This window comes from Maylandia zebra, linkage group LG15, assembly GCF_041146795.1.
Source record: "Maylandia zebra isolate NMK-2024a linkage group LG15, Mzebra_GT3a, whole genome shotgun sequence".
Lineage (NCBI taxonomy): Eukaryota > Metazoa > Chordata > Actinopteri > Cichliformes > Cichlidae > Maylandia > Maylandia zebra.
In genome coordinates, this window is record NC_135181.1 from 16,615,595 (window position 1) to 16,637,962 (window position 22,368).

At 37.4% G+C, this 22,368-nt stretch overlaps 1 protein-coding gene across 9 annotated transcripts in view; it reads left to right on the forward strand.

Moving 5' to 3' along the window:
* lama2 (laminin, alpha 2) overlaps nucleotides 1–22,368 on the forward strand; it is a 251,165-nt gene that overhangs the window by 22,126 nt on the left and 206,671 nt on the right. For all 9 annotated transcript variants that reach the window (XM_076874014.1, XM_076874016.1, XM_004550514.4 and 6 more), the window contains exon 2: nucleotides 21,253–21,423. In XM_076874014.1, the coding sequence (XP_076730129.1) occupies nucleotides 21,253–21,423 (171 nt within the window). The remainder of the gene's footprint in view (nucleotides 1–21,252; nucleotides 21,424–22,368) is intronic.

Below are 22,368 nucleotides of genomic sequence, written 5' to 3' on the forward strand. Positions count from 1 at the left end.
CCTCGTGTTATCTATCTTAGCGGCAGTATCTTCACAGGTCCTTAAATGAATAATAACCTTAACGCAAGCAGTCTCCCTTAAAAAACATTAGTAAAAGAATGGGTTGTTCTAAAGATCTCTCTGCATTTGAGAATGGTGTCGTAATAGGTGCCACTGTTGCAACGAGACTCTTTGTAAAAATTTGTCCCTCCTGGGTATTCAACGATTAACTACTGTACAAGTGTATTTTTGAAAAGTGGAAGCGTTTAGGACCCACAGCAACTTGGGCAGACCACCTAAAGTTGCAGAGTGGGGTTTCCAAATGTTGAAGTACATAGTCCATAAAAGTTTCCAACTCTCTGCTGACTTTGGCATTAATATCAGAACAAGAAGTGTTTGCAGTAAACTTCATAGCATAGGTTTCCACAGCTGAACTGTTCCTCTATCTGTAATATGTGTAATGTATAGGTGGTACATGCTTTATTCCCTATGATGCAAAAGGTTTTGTGTTGTTACGAGAAGGGTGTTTCACACATGACATTGTAGGAACAAGTCAAAAGAAAACAACAACAAAAAATGTTGGTCTACACCTCCCTACATCTTTACTATGTTAATGAGAAGATATGATTGTCGAGCTCCCTTGAGGCTGAAATATGTCCATGTATCGAAAATACAATAGTTTACATTAATCAGCTTTTGGGGAGGCTGGGTGGGTTGACATTTTTGGCATTGCTGAATTCTCTTGTAGTTTGTTCTTTCAGGATTTTTTAAATCCTCTGTGATGTCTTGGTTATTTCCTTTCATCCATTTTCAACCTTGCCCTTTATGCATTCACATTTTGGCCATACCTTAGGTCTTACAACCTCTCCTCTTCTTTCCGCTCCTCTCTTCTCCAACCCACAGGGGCTCATTCATAACATGAACCCATTACCCACCAAGCTATTAGGTTTGCTAACAGTGAGATCCATTGGGTGAAAATCAATGTCTATCCAGGGAGCAGTTTGTCTGTAGTGCCACTGTAATGAATGCTATATACTCCAACACACACAACTCTGGCCCTGTTTTCTGTGCACACTCTCATAAACACACACATACAGGTTCAGACTGAGAATGTGAGCATTGGTGTAACCGATAGTTTTGTCAACAGTGCGCCTATTCGAAAGAGTTGTAGACAAATTGTAGTCCACACTTATGGGCTCTTTGGAACTCTATCTGATAATCTGTCCACCCTGGTTTTGTCTCTTTTCCGTTTTTCTCTCTCTTGCTCATGTTTCACCTGAATACGATGCTGAATGTTTGGACGCAGATTGTTGTCAAGAAAATTTAAATGGACATTTTCTGTATATTTAGTCATAGTAAATGGTATAAAGCACTATATGTAGTCACCCATTCACTATCTATTAAGTCCTTGCATACACTCTTATAGCTTCTATATTCTCCAACCCATATTTCAGCTACATTCAATCTAATGGGAACCTTTTCCATGCCAAAGCAGTTAGTGATAGCCCCAGGTCAGCTAATAGCCGACGTGTAGTCGTCAGTGCTGGCCAGAAACCATGACTCAGCAACCTGTACTTCAGTTCTTGCAAAAAATCCATAGTCATTATTTAATACTATGTATGAACCTCTTAACTCCAGGAGAGCTCATTTCTAATTCAATCATTTGATTCTGAGTTTTCAGACAAATGCAGTCATATTTAAAATGTCACACGCAAGAGTAGTCTGCATAAAAAGAAGTCCTGAAAAACAGTCTGATCAACTTTAACAAAAGGTTGAGGGGAAAAAATGTGTATGAAGTGGTTGCATACTGACTCATCTGTTATCCAGCTGCTGCTTTCAAAAGAAATGGTTTCCACATTGGGAAGGTTTGGGAGCATTTCTGGGTCAATTTTGTTACTCCCCAAAAATCTTTTACTCATTTCCTAAATCAAATATAGAGTTATCATTATGAGGTTATATTTTATGTTGCACAATAGGTTTTTATGCATGACGGATGAATAATGAGCATTTAGTTTCATACATTTAAAAGCCTGATGATTAAGTATCAGGCTTGTATGTATGATAAAGACTGTAATGCAACCATGTACTAGAATAAAATACTCTGATCTCAGTTTGGTCAAAGAGCTTCCTGTAAGACTTTAAACATCTGTGTGCTTTTTGACTTTTTTTTCTGTTTTTGTTGGCTTGCAGTAATGTTTTCCATGTTGACATTCACATTTTGGGCTGCGTCTGGGGCCAGCAGACTATAAAACATTTTGAACTAATCTTTAGATCATAGCAACACTGAGACTAATGGGAACAAGTCTAGCCTCCATCGGTCTTTCTGATGGCCAGTGAGCTATGTTCTCCTTACCAATGTAAAGAAGTTGTTCCCCTGAGAGAATGTGTGAAACTGTGTGAGTTTGTATGGTTAATATTCCTTATGAATAGTGGCCCTTTTGAACCTATTTTGTTAATTGGTCCCCGTGGACCGACTCACACAACTATTCAACCAATACGCTGTTTCCTGTCTCTCAGATTTGTCATTTGTCAGTCATGTGAATCGAAACTAGAAGAGAGGAGATAAAAGTTGTGCGATAAGGGAAGAAATCATGAGGAAAATGGGAAGAGAATAGGAAAAGTAAAAGAATAGGAAGGGTGCGCAGACAGAGATGAAGAATATTAACATTGTAGAGTGTGTTCGGTTTGATCTCTGTGGTAGCCGTTTCTTCCAGGAAGCTCATGCACATCCATCTGGATTTCCAATTACTCACAATCCCTTGTGACCCCACTGGCGGCGTCTAGAAAATAATGTTATTTCCTGACCTGACAAATACAAAACACACTCAGGACAGACCTGCACATTCACACAAAATACATCTACTTGAACACATGTAGGAAGTACATATGTACAGAAACACACATAGCAAGGTAACAAAACGAACAAACCTTGTTTTCTGATAATGTTATACTTGGAAAAGCTTCAGCACTAGAAACTCTATGAAAAAAAGGGTTTAGGAATGCACATTAAAAAAAATACCTTTTACTATATAAAATAGCAGTCTGTTCAAATCTCTGTGTCACATCATGAATCAGGATAAACTCAAATTGTCTTAAAAATGTTAGAATTCCATTTTCTTTACCTTGGGGACCGCTGATGAATCACCTGTCTCTCAATGACCATTTTTAGCTGTTAAAATAAATAGAAAGATTTTGTAAAAAGATTAGACAAGGAAGCATAATTTTAGATAAAAATATTGAATTTGGTGACCAATTTGTTTGTTCCACCATTCGTAGACACATCCATTACTACTGCGACAAGTCACGGCAGCCACTGATGGCAGCAGTGCCTCCTGCTGTCTACTGATAGTGGGTACTTGGAGTGACAGTGTTACACCCAGTTTATGTTCACTTTTCTTGCTCTTGCAAATTACAGAACATTTTGAAGATATATCAGATATAACAAGAGCTCAGACAATCTCAGATTACAAGGATGCAGCAGCTGCATCAAGATTCAAACGCATACATATTTTAGGGAGACACCATCACTGTAACGGTGACAGGTTTGTTTCAGATATTTGTAAGTGCACAGCACCATCAAACTTAATTTCATATTGCCTCGGTTTTATAAGCAAATTTGTGTAATACTTTGTACAGTTTATCCCTCAGGGGGAAATTACATTTTAATGTAATAAGCCCTATTTGCACTGGATTAGTATTATCAGGGGGCTTTATTTTAGATTATAACTTTGTTACTCAAATTTACTGACATTTGCGTTTGCCAGTGACGAACCTAATGTTAGCATTTAATGGGATGTTTCATTTAAAAATAAAAACAGTTGAAAAACAGGTTTGATAGCCTGCAGCATTTCCCTCTGCTAATGATTTTGATCTTTTTCCGTGAATTTTCACCAGTGCTGTGTAGTTACATGAGCCCTGCTGAATTTTCACCAATGTCAACCCGTGTGCCAATGCACGCTCTGCAACTCATTTACATAAAACAGGATTGGGAGAACACAAAAATTGTGATGTCGTTTTTACTTTGCACACTACAGATGGCAGAGTCACAGAGTATTAAGATCACAAATGACCTCAATATTTATTGCAAATTACTAGAGGTCCCCAGGTCATAGTCCCATGTGAATAGGGCTATAAGCTCTGACAGATTGCAGACAAGTAAAATGACCTTCTAGCAGTATCATTGTTTTGTAATTGTCATATTTTCCTTTGGCTTTTATTACATAATGATGTCTACTCTATGCACAGTTAATTGTATTTACAGTACACAAGAGGTTTTATTGCTTGGACATGTAATTGTTCGTTGCATATTAGCAAAGTTATATATGAAATCAAGGCAATGCTATTTTGTCCTCTTTCATTACCTAGTCAGCAGTAAGACTGACCAATTATTTTTGGAAGCTGGAATCAGTCTGGAAATATTCAATATAATTGTCATTTTTTGTTACTTTGACATTCACCATTTCATTTGATGACATCAGGTTTCATAATTGTTTTGCTTTGGTTGACCATAAAGGCCACATATACATGCTGTAAAAGCCTGAGCAGTCACTGATCCATGACTTTATCTCTCTGCTCTATTTTGGGTTGCAGGAGAATGTAGTGGTTGCAGCTATGACAAGATTAGATGCTCTCTGGGGCCAGAGGTCAAGTTGCTCTCTCCTGTAAATCTGCTCTCTGGCATGTTTTCATTACTAGCACCAACATATCCCCCATATTCCCCAGACAACGTGTGAATCTAAGTGTGTGTGTAGTGGCCTTGGCTCAGGCTGGACTCTAAGTACTAACCAAGGCTAGCAGCAATAGTTCCTGCTTAAATCATACACGGCCACACACACACATATACGAAGCGAGAGCGAGGGACAGCCATTTCGCGGAGGTGCTTGTGGATGATTTAACAAAGTACTCATCACTGCCTCATCAGGTATGGATTGGGTGTGTATATGTGAGAGAGCAGTTGGAGGGGGCTGCAGGATAGATTTACTGCTGACTGGTCTGAACTCAGCTATATCACTTCAAACACTTATCCAGGAGTTATTGCACATAAACATTCTCCCTGCTCCCCTTTGCCTTTAATTCTTTTTTATTTTTTTAAACATACTGTACAGGCCTTGGATCCATTTGTTACTAGAATACTATGGTATTCAATTACAAAACCTGCCTAATTAAAGAAATACATTTTGCAATTGGCTGCTCTGATTTCCGCAAATGTTAACTGTCCTTTCATGGAAGTCGTCAACTAAATGTTGGTGTCATGCGAAATGGTATGCATGGACACCAGTAGCAGCGATAGTATTAGCCAAATAATTTACGGTACAGTGCACCTTTTTGCATTTCTCAATAGATACAAAATATCAAAATTGACCTAATTTTAAAAATCTGGCATCAGTTATGATGCCAAGGTATAGTGTTACAGTGTGGATATGCTGTCGGTGCTTGTTGCATTAGCTATAATAGAATCATCCCTTTGCAAAAGTAGTAGTTAGCAAGTTATTTCCAGAGGTATAGCATTTATCTAGGGCTTTTCAACTCAGATTGTCTTACTTTTAAAATATTGTCTAGAAATTTTGGGTTGGAAATAAGTGCAACGATTTATTGAAACTTGTGCAAACATACAAGGAAGTACAGTATATGAGGTTTAAAAAGAGTTTGTATAATTCTAAAGAGCTTCAAAGTTAATATTTCGTATGTTCAACTTTAAAACAGCCTGAACTCTTTCTACCTTATTTCTTTTTTCAGTTGTATCAGAATCACAGTTGGCTCATGGCACTTTATATTGTAAGGTAATGACCCTGAAACAATAACTCTGTAAGTCAAGCTTTCTTGCGATTTCTGTAAGTAATCTTCAATAATAGTACGGAAGGCTTCTTGAAGGACACTCAAAGCTTTTCTTTGGATGCTGGGTGGCTTTTATTCCATTTTCTGTCAAGACGACCCCACACTGTTTCAATAATGTTGAGGTCCGGGCTATGGACAGGCCAATGATTTCCATTGTATGTTTTTCTGTGTAATTTTGGTTAAGCTCTACTTTTTGCAATTTCATCTTTTACTGGGCTGCACTGACTTTCACTGAAATGTTGTTTATGCAGTATTCATCAAACTTCTCAAAGCCTCGAGGAAAGAATTTACATTAATTACCTCATTAAACTAAAGTTGATCAAATGAGCCAAACAGACAAATCGGACATTTGTGTACTAGTCTGTGAAATTAAGGACCCCAGGAAATTCTGACACTGATAATCGTGTTTATGTTTATGTGCCTGGATGCTTGACAGTTTTGAGAAAACAGAACTTAAGCAGACATACTGTTGGATAAAAAGGAGTTTTGATATTTAGTTCAGACCGCAGCCGAAATGATATATTGTCAAAGCGCACCACTCCCCATTTTGTAATTTAGCCTACATCCTGGTCTGAAGAATTAATTTGTGAGTAGACCTCCTGGGAGATGCTCACCCTCCAGTCTGGAGCAGACAGTTCATTGACACTGGGTTTGTGAGTTCCTAAGAGTGTGTTTAAGTAGGGGATTAACTGTCTATAACTTAGCGGTTTTCCTGTTTAGTCTGGGTTTATGACCGTCTGGAAGAGGACAGCTTTCGCAAAAATCTACCATACAGACACACACAAATTCACACACAAATTCACACACAGATGCACATACTTAAGCCCACGTGCCTCTTCCTCTTCGGCTCTGTAATGACTGTGTGTGGCCATCTGGAAAAATACAACATTTGAGTCAGTAATTTCCTAAAATTTGGGCCAGTTGTAATTAGTAAAAAGAAGCTTCACGCTCCAATGAACATTGAAGTGTTAATATGTGACTTCTTACTGTGAAAGTACAGCAGTTACATTGACTCGTAGGTGAAATAGTTCAGAGATAGCTGGTGTTGTTTGTAGTTTTAGTTTAGGAGCTTTTAGACCAGTAAAAAACGTGATGTGTGGGAAGGGACAAAAAAAAAGAGGCAGAAATGAAATTTTATTGAAACAGAAATGAGATAAAAGAGATCCCACAGCCTCTTTCTTTCTTTTTAAAATAATTTTCTGCATTTATTTTCTTTTTGTAATAAGTCATTCATCACTCTCTTTCAAGTCAGTGTGACTATCTGCCTGCATTTCCTTTGGAGCTCCATTACTGTTGGGAACCCACACAGAGACACACACACACTGACACACACTCTCCCAGGGCAAGAAGTCCTAGTGAGAGCAGGATGTTGACTTAGTTTTCATTTCAGCTTTCTATGAGAACCCCGGAGGTCGACAGAAGAGGGGCCAACACGTGTAAAGCTGGAGACAGAAGAAGGGGAACAAAACTATAGATTAATGTATATTTTCTCACTCTTATCACCCCAGAGAAGCAATAACAAGAGAGCTCAAAGTGCATATTTATTTTCAGCAATGGTATTGAGGGATACAATTCAAGAAAACAACTTGGGGAAAGCAGACACAGAGAATATGCAAGCACAAACACAGATTTGCCTTGAGTTTATGAGTATTGTATGATGAAAAATCGCATATTTTATCGTTTGGCTCATACGGTAACATAGATAATGGGACTTTTCTGAAAGACTCTTTGAATGAAATACACTTTAAAATGAATGTGTTCAATGTGACACTAAAGACAGTGACAGAGTGACACATAAAGACGCTTTTCAAGTGCTACAGTAATGACAATGTCATAAAAAATGCCCATAAAAACTGAAAGGCACTACTATCGTGCATATCAATTCATTTTCTCAGCGTAACATGTTTGGGTAATATTTCTAAAATCCTTTGACTGTCAACATTGTCTTAAAATCAGCCTTAAGATTGCTGAGGTCAACTCATAGCATTATGGTGACTGAATTCAACCATATCAAATAAACTGACTCATGGGGACCAAATTGGAAATTTATCAAACATGTCTGTGAATGGGCAGCACGGTGGCACGGTGGTTAGCACTGTTGCCGCACAGCAAGAAGGTCCTGAGTTCAATTCCTCCATCAGGCCGGGGTCTTTCTGTGTGGAGTTTGCATGTTCTCCCCGTGTTTGCGTGTGAATGTGCGAGTGAATGTGAGTGCGAATGGTTGTCTGTCCCTGTGTGTTGGCCCTGCGACAGACTGGCGACCCGTCCAGGGTGTACCCTGCCTCTCGCCCTATGACAGCTGGGATAGGCTCCAGCGCCCCCCGCGACCCTGAAAAGGATAAGCGGAAGCGAATGGATGGATGTCTGTGAATTATGTTACTATGGAAACAACATGCAGTAACCAAGGAACACTGACGGTCGTGCATGGGCGAAAACGCACCAATGTTAGTATTTAACCTTTTCTTTGATCTGAGTTATGCTGAACATAAGTCTTGATAAATACTATGAGAATTCATGATTTGCACGTGTATGTATGTGTGTGAAGCAACCAGGGATCGAACCACAAGCGTTCTGATTACTAGATGATCTGGTCTAACTCTGGAGCCACAGCCACCTTAAAATATAATAATATATGTTCCATATAATAAAACCTGTTAGTTGAAATCTTTAAGCAGATATTTCGCTTTTTCATGTTGCCCAGCCTCAAATTAAATGCCGTGCTGTGAACTTTGCTGTTATTTACCCATTTCCTCACTTGTCCACACCTCACCTTCCCTGATTTCTTATTACTGATTGGCTCCTGTGTTACTTTGTCTCTTAATTAAAATCACCTATACAGCAGATATTGCTTAAGGACCTCCCCTTTTATTAAGTCTCAGCAACGGGTGTGTGAGTTTGTTGTTTATTATTAGTTAGATTAACTAATAACCTTACTTATCATTAAATTACTGACCAAAAGTCTAGTCTTTTTTGTGTCTTTTTAAGAGTTTGTAGTTAATGTGTGTCTTTTCCCTATAGTTAAAACTGCTTTTCTTTTAAAACTAAAAATAAACTTAAAACACAGAAGCAGTATTGTTGGCTGTATTTATATGTATTCTGATACATGATAATAAGCCAGTTCCTGTGAAATAGCTGATAACTTTTTGGTTTGAGTAGTCTGGGTCACAATAAAGTATACGTATATATTTTAACAGTTAGATTTTAAGACCAGTGATTTACAAAACAAACATCTAGCTATTTATACGAACTAACTACTGGAAAATGATGACATTTCGAATCTTCACGATTAAGATAAAAAACAATTACATGCTATATATGCCACTATATTTGCACAGTTTAGTGATTAGTCAGTTTGTCACACTTGGATCTTTTTCCATTTTAAATTCGTACTTAAAAGATTTTTTTCTTTAAACTTGAGCCCTTAAAAGTTATGCTGCATTTATTTCAATTCGCAGTTAATGAAGACTATCTTCCTTTAGATAAGGATGGTGGCTGTTTGTTAGCGATGGATGACTGAGTGTATTTTTCTTTCCTATATAATAAGTAATTTAGACCATGCCTATTCAACTACGAAGTTAGTTGGGCCAGATTTTCAAACCGAGGAATTTATCTGGACCAGATATTTTTTTTGAAGCCAGTAAGCAGCAGATCATGATCAATTTCAAGCCCACATAACTGTACTGAAAAACAAGTTTTTTTTTTTATTCCTTTTCCCCTATAAATCTGGTGGTGACCTCTCACAAATGCACACCAAAAGGTCCATTTAAAAAAAAGGGAGCTATAACTAAACTATTTTTTGCACATTTGAAATAATAATAATAATAACAATAACAAAAAACATTTTGATAATTCCCTTTCAAATTAAAATAAATATTTTGCTGACCACTCACTTTTCCTGCCATGGATGGAGCCCCATCGGTCACAAGTATACAGACACGCTTCATATCCAGACCATTTTCCTCAAAAAGAGCTTAAATCTTTTCAAACATCATTTCGCCAGCTGTGTGTCCCTCTAACGGTAGTAAACCGAGCAATTTCCCATCCAAAAAACGGACATATACGCATAACTGTGCATTATCAGTTCTGTCTGTGATCTCCTGCTATAGACATTACATCAGTTTTCTTCAGGTCATCTAACAGCATTTCAAACTCGTCTGATGCCAGAACTTCAACTCTACGAATATTTGAACTGTCCTACAGGGGTACGTTTTTAATAGCAGATGTCACACTCACTTTTCACCGCATCCATCACGGCCAGCATGCAGTATTTCATTGTTTCAGAATCTGTGAAAGGCCTTTTCTTCTTCGCCAAGAAGCAAACACGAAGGGAAGATGCTGCAGCTCTCTCTTGGGCTGTACAGGACCCTCACCATGGTACAACTCCGGTTGTAAGATTATTAAACTCAGTAAAATGAATAAGTATTTGTCAGTCCAGGCAGGGTTAAACCGACAGTTTTCATTGTCAATTTTGCGCTTTTGGAGTGAGAAAGACATGCTGTTGTCGCATCATATATTACGATGATTGTTTAATAAGTTTACATCACGGTGTATTGTGGGTTAAATATTGCTAGGCTACTAGGAGTGTTGCATTCACAGTCTACACTACGCTGTAGGAATTTTTAATTTTTTAAAAATTAATTAACGAATTCATTTTTTGCGTTTTCTCTGTGTTTCTGCCAGGACCACAGGCAGGGCCACTCGCAGGTTGCTTCTGGGCCGCATTTGGCCCGCGGGCCGCCATTTGAATAGGCTTGATTTAGACAAAGTGCTACCTGTTAGGTTCCTTCCTGTAGAGCCATGTGTAACAGGAGGAAACTTTGCAATTATAATTTAATCATTCGGTTGCATTATTTTACTAAGGTCTCCAAGTGTTATGTTGATGTTACACTTAATGATCACTTTCTTTATTGGAAACATGCTTTGCTGTACCTTAGTTCTGTGTGCAGATGCCTGCCTGTACCCTGTGTCACCTTGTTAACTGAGACAGAAAATTATTTATGCCTTATTTGTATTTATTTATTTATTTTACCAGGGTTTCAGTCATGACTCAGGCTATCATCTCGCCCACCTTCAGTAACAAAATTAGGATATGGTCTTGAGAACACGTTATTTTCATCTAGCCTGACATATGACGAACTGACGAGTTATAGTCAGTTTAAGCTTCTGAAAAGGGGCCATGGCGTGTGTTTCTGATTCATAAATTTTCAGTTTCTCCTTGATGAAAAACGAACATTGATGTAATGAAGCAGATACGTGGCCACCAAAAATTGTTTTGTCTTAAAGGAAAAACTGAATCATTGATATTAACCACATGGCTCTGGTCATGAGCAGATGCGGGCACTGCAGCCAGAATCAATTAGCAGAAGCTTTGGTCCCTCATTCTGATGGAAAATTTGATATATCCAGATAACAAGATAATTAAGTTTTGATTTTGATGCTGCTGAAGTCGAAATAGCTGCTGCTGATCTCACCTTCATGTGGACATTTTGGTGATATTTGGTACAAATCTGGGCATGCATTGAATTCTCCTGTCCTTATTAAACTGTTAAAACCCCATTTCCTGGATTGCCTTGTTTACCAAGCTCAAACGAAGGAGAGAAATCATATTTCTGGTGTTTCGAGCACAGCTGAGCTACAGTAACAAAGCTGATTAGATTTTTTAGGAGAGATCCTCATGAAGCTGAAGATGAGTCCAGCACTGATTAGTGTCTCTCTATTTATTTTTTATCTTTTTTGCTGGAAATTAATTTGCGTGTTAGGTGCATATGCATCTTATGAATAATATCTCTGTGAGACTGGATATAGAGTAATTTTCTATATTTTTGCATATGTATTTTACAGAGTTTAAAGCTCTGCGCCTCGGTTTTTCATCTTTTTGCTTATGTAAATATCTTTATATAAAGGTTATGTGTGTGCATATACAGGATTATTGCAGTCTCATTCCTCTTCTAGCCCTCACCCTTTTTAAACAACACTTCATCTTTCTCTGGGAATCCCTCCATCCATCTATTTGCTCTCCATCAATCTTTCTATCTTTTCTTCCATCCATATCTCGCTCTCACCCTCTAAGCACTCAGGGTGGAGGGAGAGATGGAAAGTTACAGAGAGAGAGAGAGAGAGATACAGAGAGAGAGATGATCCTGTCTTTTTCAACCTCCTCCTTATTCCATCAAGCATACATCTAGCCTCAAAACTCAACAATAACACATCCATCACACACACACACATAAGGCACACGCACAGACGCAGAGCAAGGCGAGCAGTGCCGAGTCATCTTCTATTATGACAGAAAAAGCAAATAAAGTTTTATTCCTAATGCAATAAAAAACCTTTATAAGATAAAAAAGAATATGCTATCGTCCCAAACTTGTGGAAATCTGATCAGTGTGACCATTTTCCCCTTAGATTTAATGTAGACTCCTATGTTAATGACCCATGTTACTACATTGATGAACGGTTCAGTAGCCTGACTTTTGAAAACTCTGCTTGTGTGCACTTGAGCATGTGTGCCCGCCTCAATTACATATATGTAAAAAAGCATAAATATAGAAGATAAATAAAAGAAGGTGAGAGGTGTTTGAGGAGCTTTCAGTAATATTTTACATTAACAGGTGGGTTGGTTTGCTCAGTTGACACAGACGTTATATAAGTTCATGTGCTGATGAAGGACTCAAGATTTTGACTGAATTGCATAGGAACATGTAGACTATTTGAATATAGACAATATCATCTCAGTTTTTGTGCTCGACATCCTTTAAGGGCTCACAGTTGTGCTCATTGTGTAGCTCTCTGGCTGTCAAAATAGAAAGTTTATGAGAATCCGACCAACACAGAGACCACAAAGGCGCTCTATTGTGCAGCCTGCCAGAAAAAAACAATCACGTGTCACCCACTGGTGGTGACCCGATGCATAGTTCAAATACTAAGTTTGAAAAGTTGGCTTGAAAAAGTCAAGAAATATGGATGTTCACCACAAAGAGGAAAATGTACAAGGAAAAAGATAAAGTTCAAAGAATGAACAACAAGATACCCTGACCGTGGCTGGAGTTGATAGTGTTCATGGTTTTTCAAACTATGTTTCACACAATTATAAAAAAAAGTGTTTTGTGTATCTGGATTGCTGTCTTTCCTCAGCGAGGGATAGGCTAAAGTACCAGCAAAAGCACATATTTTTGCAGTATTTCTCATGTTTTTCATAGTAAATGTAGCAATAGCTATGCTCCTTCAAACTCCTGTTGGTGTTGGTACTGACTAATAATCATAATTCAATTTCTTTGTAAGTGCACTTGAGGAGACTGGGAACTGGGAAAAAAGGTCAAAGTTCAAAAGTTTAAAAAGTAAACTTGATTAACACAAATTTTTAATGGTAACAACCATTTTTTGTTTTTTTTGTTTTTTTTTGTTTTTACCTAGCTATATCAGTATGTAAGCCCGTTTCTGCCCACACAAAGCCCCCCCCCAAAGTATCCGTAACTCAAAATGTCGAGTTATTAACTCAGAATTTCAACTTATTTTCTCGAAATTTTGACTTATCAACTTTAAATTTTGAGAAAAGTAACTTTTCAGAGAGTTAGCTCTGCTAATCAGTAATATACGTGGAATGCGCACTCAAATTGGCGCTTTCGAGAGTACGTTTGCTGATAGTAACGCCATGTGATTCAGCTAATAACTCAAGGATTTCATCATTTGTGAAGCCACGCTGAAAATAATCAGCAATTTGTGCATTCATGACTGGCTGTAATACTAGTAGCTTAGCTCTAGCATTTGTAGCTGAGGGTTTCAGCTTCCGGCTAACAAGGAGATGATGTGATTCACGTAGATTACTGATTGGAAACTCTAACTCAAAATTTCAAGTTATCAACTCAAAATTTTGAGTCAGTCAAAATTAAAGTAAGTCAAAATTTCGAGCTACTTTTGTCAAAATTTCGTATTAATAAGTCGAACTTTTGAGAAAGATAACTCGAGTTATGGATACTTTTTTGTGTGTGGCAGATATGGGCTTCCATAATATCAGCCTTCAATACTAGCAAAACATCGAAAGTTTAGGACATTGACAACTCCTTGGGCAATGACACCGCCCAGCTTTCCCTAGGTATACTTATGCATTTTGACAGTATTAAAATTTAGAGCCAGTATGGCAATAAATCCTCGGAGACTTCTGGTTAACAGAGCGTAGATGGAGGAGGATAGAGAGGCCGACAGACAGACAGACACACAGACAGGCAGGTTGCCATAGTTATCAGAGCAGAGAGAAAAGAGTGGAAGGTGATGAACCTTCATACGTGTGTGTATGTGAGAGGCATCCACGGACCCGTAGGCAGACAATCATTGTGTCCTTGTCATTCAGTGAATCTGAAATGTGAACCCTCGTCTTTATCCAGCGCTCTCTGTTTCTCTGTTATCTCACCTTATTGTTCAACATAAAAGGCATGAGAGAAAAAACTTATCACCGTCTGAAGTCACAGTCGGACACATGATCAGAACTAACCAAGAATTTTGATGTTGCTCTAACAGCCAGCAACCCATAAAAGTCCCCAAAGTAAAGATCATTCAAATATCCTTGTTTTATTTCTTTAAAGCTGGAATGTTTTTCTTCTCTGCAACATGAAAATTGAAATGTAAGGGTTGTTGGGTTAAGATTAAGTTTATGTGGTGAGGGTCGACTGCTTGAATGTAGCACGGTGCAAGGTCTCAGAGCCTCTGCCCACAGTGCTGAGTTCTTTTCGTTCGCTCATTGAAAAAGTTCTGTTTCCTATTAGAGCTGTGTAGGTTGGATTTATGCTTGAATAATTTCCTAACTCACATTGTTTTACTTCATTCGCTGTTCGTTGCATGCCACCTGCCACCAATGAGACAATCAGCCTCCTTGCTGTTTCACTTTGTTTATGGACAGATGTTTTAGAACTTCTTGAAGCTTTTTAGACGTTCTCCACTGATTTGCTTGTGATTTTTTATTCTGAAAATCTCTCTTTGTTCTTAGTTGGCTATTTGTTTTTGTTTTTTTGGGGGTTTTTTTTTACATTTCTTTGTATTGTTTACCACACTGACTCAGGGGTGTACTACAAAGTGACGTTAATGGATTAGCAGCTATGTAGATCTTAGAGTCAAAGCTTTTTTTAATGCCTCTCTTTTTACCTGTCTAAATCACTGTGGTAACTTATACTGCAGCACCTGGTTTATAGCAGATTACATTCAAAGTTATAGTTTAAAATTGGCTTGAAGTACCACGATTTCACTAATTATTTTACTTTCATTATTTGCATGTGTTAAGTGTGATGTAGATTCTTTATTGGCCACGAAGGAAGCCCAGCTGTAAAATTTCAAGAGTTCTAGCTTTGCACTGCCATTGCATTGGAATGTTTTTATATTTGATTCTAAGTTTCTGCTAATTCTCTTTCCCACAATTACAGCTACTAGAACACAAAGTAGAAAATTAATCAGTTATATTTGTTTGCTGGTCATTAAAAATTTTAATTCATCAATAGTGGTGATCTAATGATTTTCTTGTTTCCTTTATTTAGACTATAAGATGGTAACTTTTAATTTTTAACTGTATTTTATGTTCTTTATAGATTTCTATAAAAATAAATAAAGTTTATTATTTCTGTCAACTTCTTATCATCATTATCTGATAATGTCCATCACTGGAGTAGGGACACTCATAGGGATCATTTTATGTGGACAAGAAGAGTCATGAGTCTAATGAAATCTGGCTGTGTTGAAATTCCTTAATAGTATAAACCACTCCGATGGCCTGCGTATGACCTCTTAAGAGCAGTTCACAGCAAAATGACCACAACATGTACACCGAACCTAAATTTGATGACAGGCTGATGAGATGAAAATGGTACTTCTGTCTAATTATAAGACTTATCCAATTCAGGAAGATAGATTACCCAGAGAGGAGCCAACGCCAGTCACTTGTTGGATTTGAACCCAGGACAGTACCAATCACTGTAGCATCAGTGAATTTAATCTGACCACCAGTATTTCCCAGCTCGCTTGAAAGACAAAGCCAATACAGTTAGACACGGAAAAAAATGAAGTTCTCTTTTAAGCCCATATGGAAAATATATATATAAATCTTATAAAGTTTGTATATGTCTTGTGTGAATCTTGTATGAAAAGCACACAAGAGTGAAAACAGATATAAGAGCTCTTGAAAAATTATATAATGAAACTTGTATGTTTTGGATACTTACTAAAACAATATATGAAAGTAATGAGAAAGTGGCCACTTTCATGAGTAAATCATATAAGTTTTTACTATTTCTTTTCCATATGGGAGACCACGTGTGAATCTGTAAATCAGACATGAAGAAGTGATAAAAAGCTAAGGGTAATAGCTGTCTCAAATCAAGTTGAAAATTCCACAGTCTCCCACACACACTTGTATCTAGAGACTCTTCCAGGTTGTGAATCAAAACCCCAGGAATAAGTAGAATGTTGGCTTGATTTCCTGGCAGTTATAAACGGTGTGGACAATAACCATAAAAATATGTTCATGAAGACATTTTTTTTTATTGTGCAGTAAGACCTTAAACTAAGTTTTATACTCGGGTCTTGGTTGTCTATGTTGACCACAAAAGAATGCAATCTCTTTTTTCTTCCTTACCTCTGTGGTATGTATATACAGGTCTTGAATGCCATTGCTTTTTTTTTTTTTTAGAGCTTTATCTCTTCCCTGTTGCCAGTGTTCAAACTGAGAATAAGTGAACAAAAGAGTGCTTTTGAAGGAGTTCAGACTGCTCTCCACTGACTGTGTTCTTTGAAAGGTTGACCAAATATCAGACTAATCTTGAGGCATCAAAAAAGAAATCTCAGAAATTCACAAAGAATCACAGTGAATAGATTAAATTGAAAAGATTTTGATAGCAAATCTATAAAAGTGGCTGCATTATCATTCCAGGGTTCAGAGAGAGACAAAGAGGAGTTGCACTTAGACTGTTTGATTGTGAGTTGAGATTTAGGCATTTGTGACTGTGGGACTATTTGTTTGAACACTTTGTTGAATAAGCTTAGGAAAATGAATTTATATTAAGTACAGCAACCTAATTCGCAACAAATAAAGCATAAAAAATAAATGTGGTGTATTAATGCATGATTCTGTTTTATTTCAAGCCGGCATATTTCCCACAAAAGGTGCAGCTCGTGCACATGTTGCAGGTCATGTTAAAACTGCACATCCCATCTTTGTTGGAAGGATTCAGGGGAATTACTCTTGGAACAAAAAAAAAATCCTGGGGAAGTCTGCACATGCCTCCTGTAGCTTTCCAAACAATCAAAATTTTTACATGAATCGTTTTAAATGCTTTGCTCTGACTGCAGCTACAAATAAGCACAGTGGGTAGCTGCCTAGAATGGTCATTTTGGCTAACTGCATAGGGATCTACATCTGGGTCACCTCACCTGCTGGCTGACTTCAATGGTTATTTTGACAGCAGTTATGTTCGAAATCAAACGGTGTGACTGCTCAAACCGCAGAACAGCTGATCAGTGATTTTACCATCATCACACCCCCCAGAAGTTACACATTAAATGACGACTGATTTGGAGAAAAATTGGGCCAACTCTAACATTTATTTGGGGCTAAAAGTCTGTATGGTATCCTTGCAAGGTTTCTGTGACTAAAATGCACATTTTCTGTTAAATCAAATGTGTTTCAATACATTACAGCTCGAGGAATTTGATTAACTATAAATATTTTGTGTGCTTCAGTGCTTTAAGGTGAATTAAAACCCCTAGAATATGTAATACAGGAGGAATAAATACGGGACTTTGTGTTATTACTCATTGAGAAGCTGGTTAAAATATTTATCCGTGACGTTTCCTTTATTTAAAAAAGTCGTAATGGAAGTCTGGGCTTCCTAAGTGGCAGGGGCTTCTCAGATATCATTACTAAAAGCGTGGGAAACACGTGTGCATGTGATATGTTGTGAGTATTCGTATGAGAATGTGTGCGCATATGTGAGAGAGACTTTGGGTGTCTTAGATGTTTTTCACAGTTCATCTGTCTTGACATCTGGCCAAACAGCTGGACTCATCTGGACAAACACTCACAGACAGTCCACGCTTTTCCAAGTGCTTCTCCTCTCAGACTTCCTTACACTTTTCCTCTCCTTCTTACTCACCCTTGATTTGTTTGTCTCCCATGTGCACGATATGGTACATTTATATTTATCTATTTTTCATTGTGTATACATGCACATGTTCTTTAACTTGTTTTCTTAAACTTTAATTGTAATGTCTAGTGTAACATAGTATATTTATGTGTTTATCTGTGCATGATTTCCAGAAAGGAAATGTGAACCATATGTAGGCCATGTTCAGCATTCCAGGACTTTAAGTTCAACAAGCTTGCCATTCATAGTGAACACTCTGTGATCTCTTAGGGACAGCTGATACTGGCCAATGTTCCATCCTTGTACTGCAACATGTAAAATGCAGCTTTTGATATCTTGAATGGAAGTTCTGGTTAAACACTGAACAGTTATAAACCTTGGTTGGTTTTTACATTTTAGCTTTACATGCATAGCAAAATAGTAATTTTGATTATTTTTTTTAAGAATTGAATTAATGATTTAATTGATAAATTCTTTTTGAAAACGGTCTCTTTTTTGTTAAAAAACTGAGTGTTATTTCAGGCAGACCGTCAGCGGCTCAGTGCCAGCCCACATCAACTGAGGGTTTGGCTGATGTCCTTTTTTGCATCCAACTGTCAAGTCTAATATAGGGTATGTTATTTAAACTGCCCACAGTTGCTGTGCCTCTGCAAGCCACTTCGCAACTCACTCCAATCCCAGGTCCTCTGTTCAAGCTTTATCTGACTTATCCGTGTCATAGTTGTTTCTGTAGGATATATTGGTATCCCTCAAAAGCAAGTCATTATATCTCAAGGAAAATTCCAGTAATTTTATGTCAATAGGTAGGGGTGGGGGAAAAAAATCGATACTGTGTAGTATCGTGATATTTTGTTTGCTAATAATGTATCGATACAGGAACAGCAGAAATCGATATTTTGTTACAAAAAAGGTTTTTGTGGACTGGAACATGCTCTGACTTCAGAGCATGTTGATCCTTTTTCTGAGCAAGAATCCTGACATTCCTTCACTGTCCAAATGTGTTTAACTTGTTTTTTGGCAGCAATAAACATGACAGTTTACTTATTTTAATTTAAGACATGTTTTATTTTAATTAAGTTTAAAACTTTTTTATTTAATGTAAAATTGTATTTTGTTTTAATTTACTTTCAAATTCTTCAGTTGCTGAATGGGCTGCATAGTTTTCATAAATTGCATAGTTCAGAATAGCTATAATTGGACTAGACTATAATACAAACCGTTCAGTTTGTCAACAATAAAACTGACTGAAATGAGAGAAAGACTGAGTGTGAGACTTTGATATTAGATAAAATTAATATTGATAAAGTTTACCTTTATGTACAGAATCTGAATATCGCAAAATATTTTAAAAAATTGCAATAATATTGTATCGTGCGTTAAGTATTGTGATAATATCGTATTGTGGGATGTATGGTGATTCCCACCTCTATCAATAGGGAGAGATCACTTAGAAGACTTGAACATGATTTATTGAGATTGAGAAATTAATGTGTTTGGTAATTAGACATCATGGCAGAACAGACTCCCAGTGGTGATAGGATTTAAGACAGGAGCCCCCGGAGTCTAGACGCTGGTGGTGGTGAAGATGAAGACTGAGGCTTAGATGAAGCTCTGATGGGGAGGAGGTTAGTTGCACTGACGGTGGGCAAGAAGATGACTGGACCAGAGTCATGATGTCAGTACTGAGATTGACAGCTTGGGAAAGTGGTAGTGATGTTGTATTTTGAAATATGCTTTTTAAAGCTTTAAGCCCTGCTTTTTCAGTAACGTGTCTATCCACTGTTGCTCAGTTAAACTTATGCAGTGTAACTGGTGATTGCTGCAGCCATTCTCAGTTGAAACATTTACTTTTAGATTGCACAAAACTAGCGACTAATATTCAACTGTATGTTTTTGGTAAAACACATTTGCCATTTCCAGCAGTTTTGGTGCACAGTATTGTTCTTTGTTGGAGATTCCCAAAGTGAACTGTCACTGAAGGTTGACAGTATTCTAGCTTCCTGGCTCCATGACATATATGGTCTTGTCTCATTGTATCCACTAGGGAAATTAAATGCATCAGGATGGATTTCCATCAATCCATTCATATGATATTTTACGTCATTTAAACATTTATTGATTAAATATGTAGATTATTTGAAAACTAACTGAATGATAATAGGTCTTAGGGATGAACAGAGTGGTGTCAGCCTTACATAGATGGAGAAATGTGCTGAATGTGCATAAATATGACCTATTGTGGAATAAATTATGGCAGTGAGTGGTATATCATACGTTTGGTCTTCACATTTATCCTTGATATCTGGCTTGTTGCATTTTCTTTCTGCATAAAACATCCAAGTTTCCTGAATGTCCTTCCTGCTTGAATGAACCTGGTCTCACAAGATTACCATAACAATAAGGTTGAAAACAAAGTCCTGTTAGCACAGTATAACTTTATTAATGGATTCCAAGAATATCCTGGAAAAAAAATTGGAGGATTTTCCATAATGTATGTCCTCTCCTAGTTTACATTCTGTGGCTCCAGCAGTGAAAAATGTCCATGGTCAGAAAATGAAAGTTGCTTGAACAACATAATGCAAATGAACAGTTTTGAAACAAAAGTACAAAATTGCTCAAAGTCTGCACAGTGGAAAGCGTGCCAGAAAATATTCTGTCCATGCTTCTTTTATCAAAAGATAAAGTGATTACAGCCATTTCTATCTGTTGATGTTAAATGATGTTAACTGCTTTTGACTGCACTGAAAATACACCCAAATTAAATAGCTCGGATGATGCGAAACCCTTGCCCTCCCCCTCATGTTCCAGGCTAATTACTCATAACCTCAGTACAACAGAAATACAGGCATCATTTTGATTTGAAATACAAAACCTAAATGCAAATCAGGATGTGCTGTTCCTAACAACCCCCCACGGTAGCATTTGGCAATTGCCCACCTTTTATTTTATGCTTTGACTAAGAAATCCAGCCTGGCCTCATTTGAAGTGCTCTGAACGGACTTTGATGTGTGATTAACGAAGATCTGAATGCACAATAACATAGAACTTGCTTCGAAGTTATCATGTACTGTGTTCTTTTCTTTTTTAGATATGTTGAAAACGAGTGAACTAACTTTTGAAATATTGTAATTTTTTTATTGGATAGTTGATGTAGGTTTGCTTTTTATTTCAAATTTTTTAAGATATAAAAAAAAGTAGAAGGTATATGCAGGCATCAGTACTAATGCATAAAGCTCTTTAACTTTCAAAAGTTGCATCTGTATGCAATTATCCAATTACCCATGTCTGTTTTCTTTCTTTTTTTTTTCTTCCCCAGGTCTGTTTCCAGCTGTGTTGAATCTAGCGACTATGGCTAATATAACAACCAATGCTACCTGTGGTTCAACTGGTCCAGAAATGTTCTGCAAGCTTGTGGAGCACGTTCCAGGACAGCCTGTTAGAAATGCACAGTGTCGAATCTGCAACCAAAGGAGTGCAAATCCCATGGGTAAGGAAGAGTCACATCCACATGAGACTTATAGTCTTAGTGATTACAACAATTAATCATTTTACATTAGTTAATTAGACTATGATTGGCCAGATGTTAACCAATCATTTTGTCTAAAACGATAATTATAGAACAAAACGAGGAATCAATTGCAACATGACAAGACGACAATACAAAATTAGCCTGCACTCATTATTCAAGTAGTCTACCAGACTGTCATAATACAATGGATCAATAATTCAATTAACCGCTCAGCCAGTCAAATACCCAATCAGTTTGTCAGTGAAGCACCCCATCATTAACTAGTATCCAGTGATTAGTCAACAAACCAATTAGTCAGCCATCAGTCAGCCAGTTCATTGTTGGTGTTATTCATTAAATGGAGCCCATCCTTTTCTTTATTTTCTTATTGTATACTCTTACATTGGCGCATATTCATATAGTGATGGGCCATGGTTTAAAATAATGAGGTCAACGTGTATCCATAGTAGCCTAGTGCTTAGTCTTTAGCGTGCTCTCAACATGAGGTTTTAGAGCTTTGTTTTTTTTTTTAACTTGTGGCTCTTTTTGTCCTTTTGAGCAGATATCTTTAATTACATTTTAAATATATACCATCAAATCACAACAGCAGTTTCCTCAGTGCACTTTATATTGTAAGGTAGAGATGCTACAATACTACAAGGAGAACCAGGCTCAGCGGCTATCTGCCACAACAATCCTTAATATGTTCATTGACAGTGTGTTCAGTATGTTCAAATAACAACTAGCTGTATTTTGGTAGGGTATGTAGATCACTTCTTGGCTGTGTAAAGTGAGTTAAGGGGGGGTCAACCATCAGGTTGCCCAACATTCAGAAATGGCCCACTGCTTATAAAAGCACTAAAAGAGCAGTTGACAGTTGGTGGGTGAAATTTAAAAAAACCTCATTGCTGTTGCTTTGGTCCT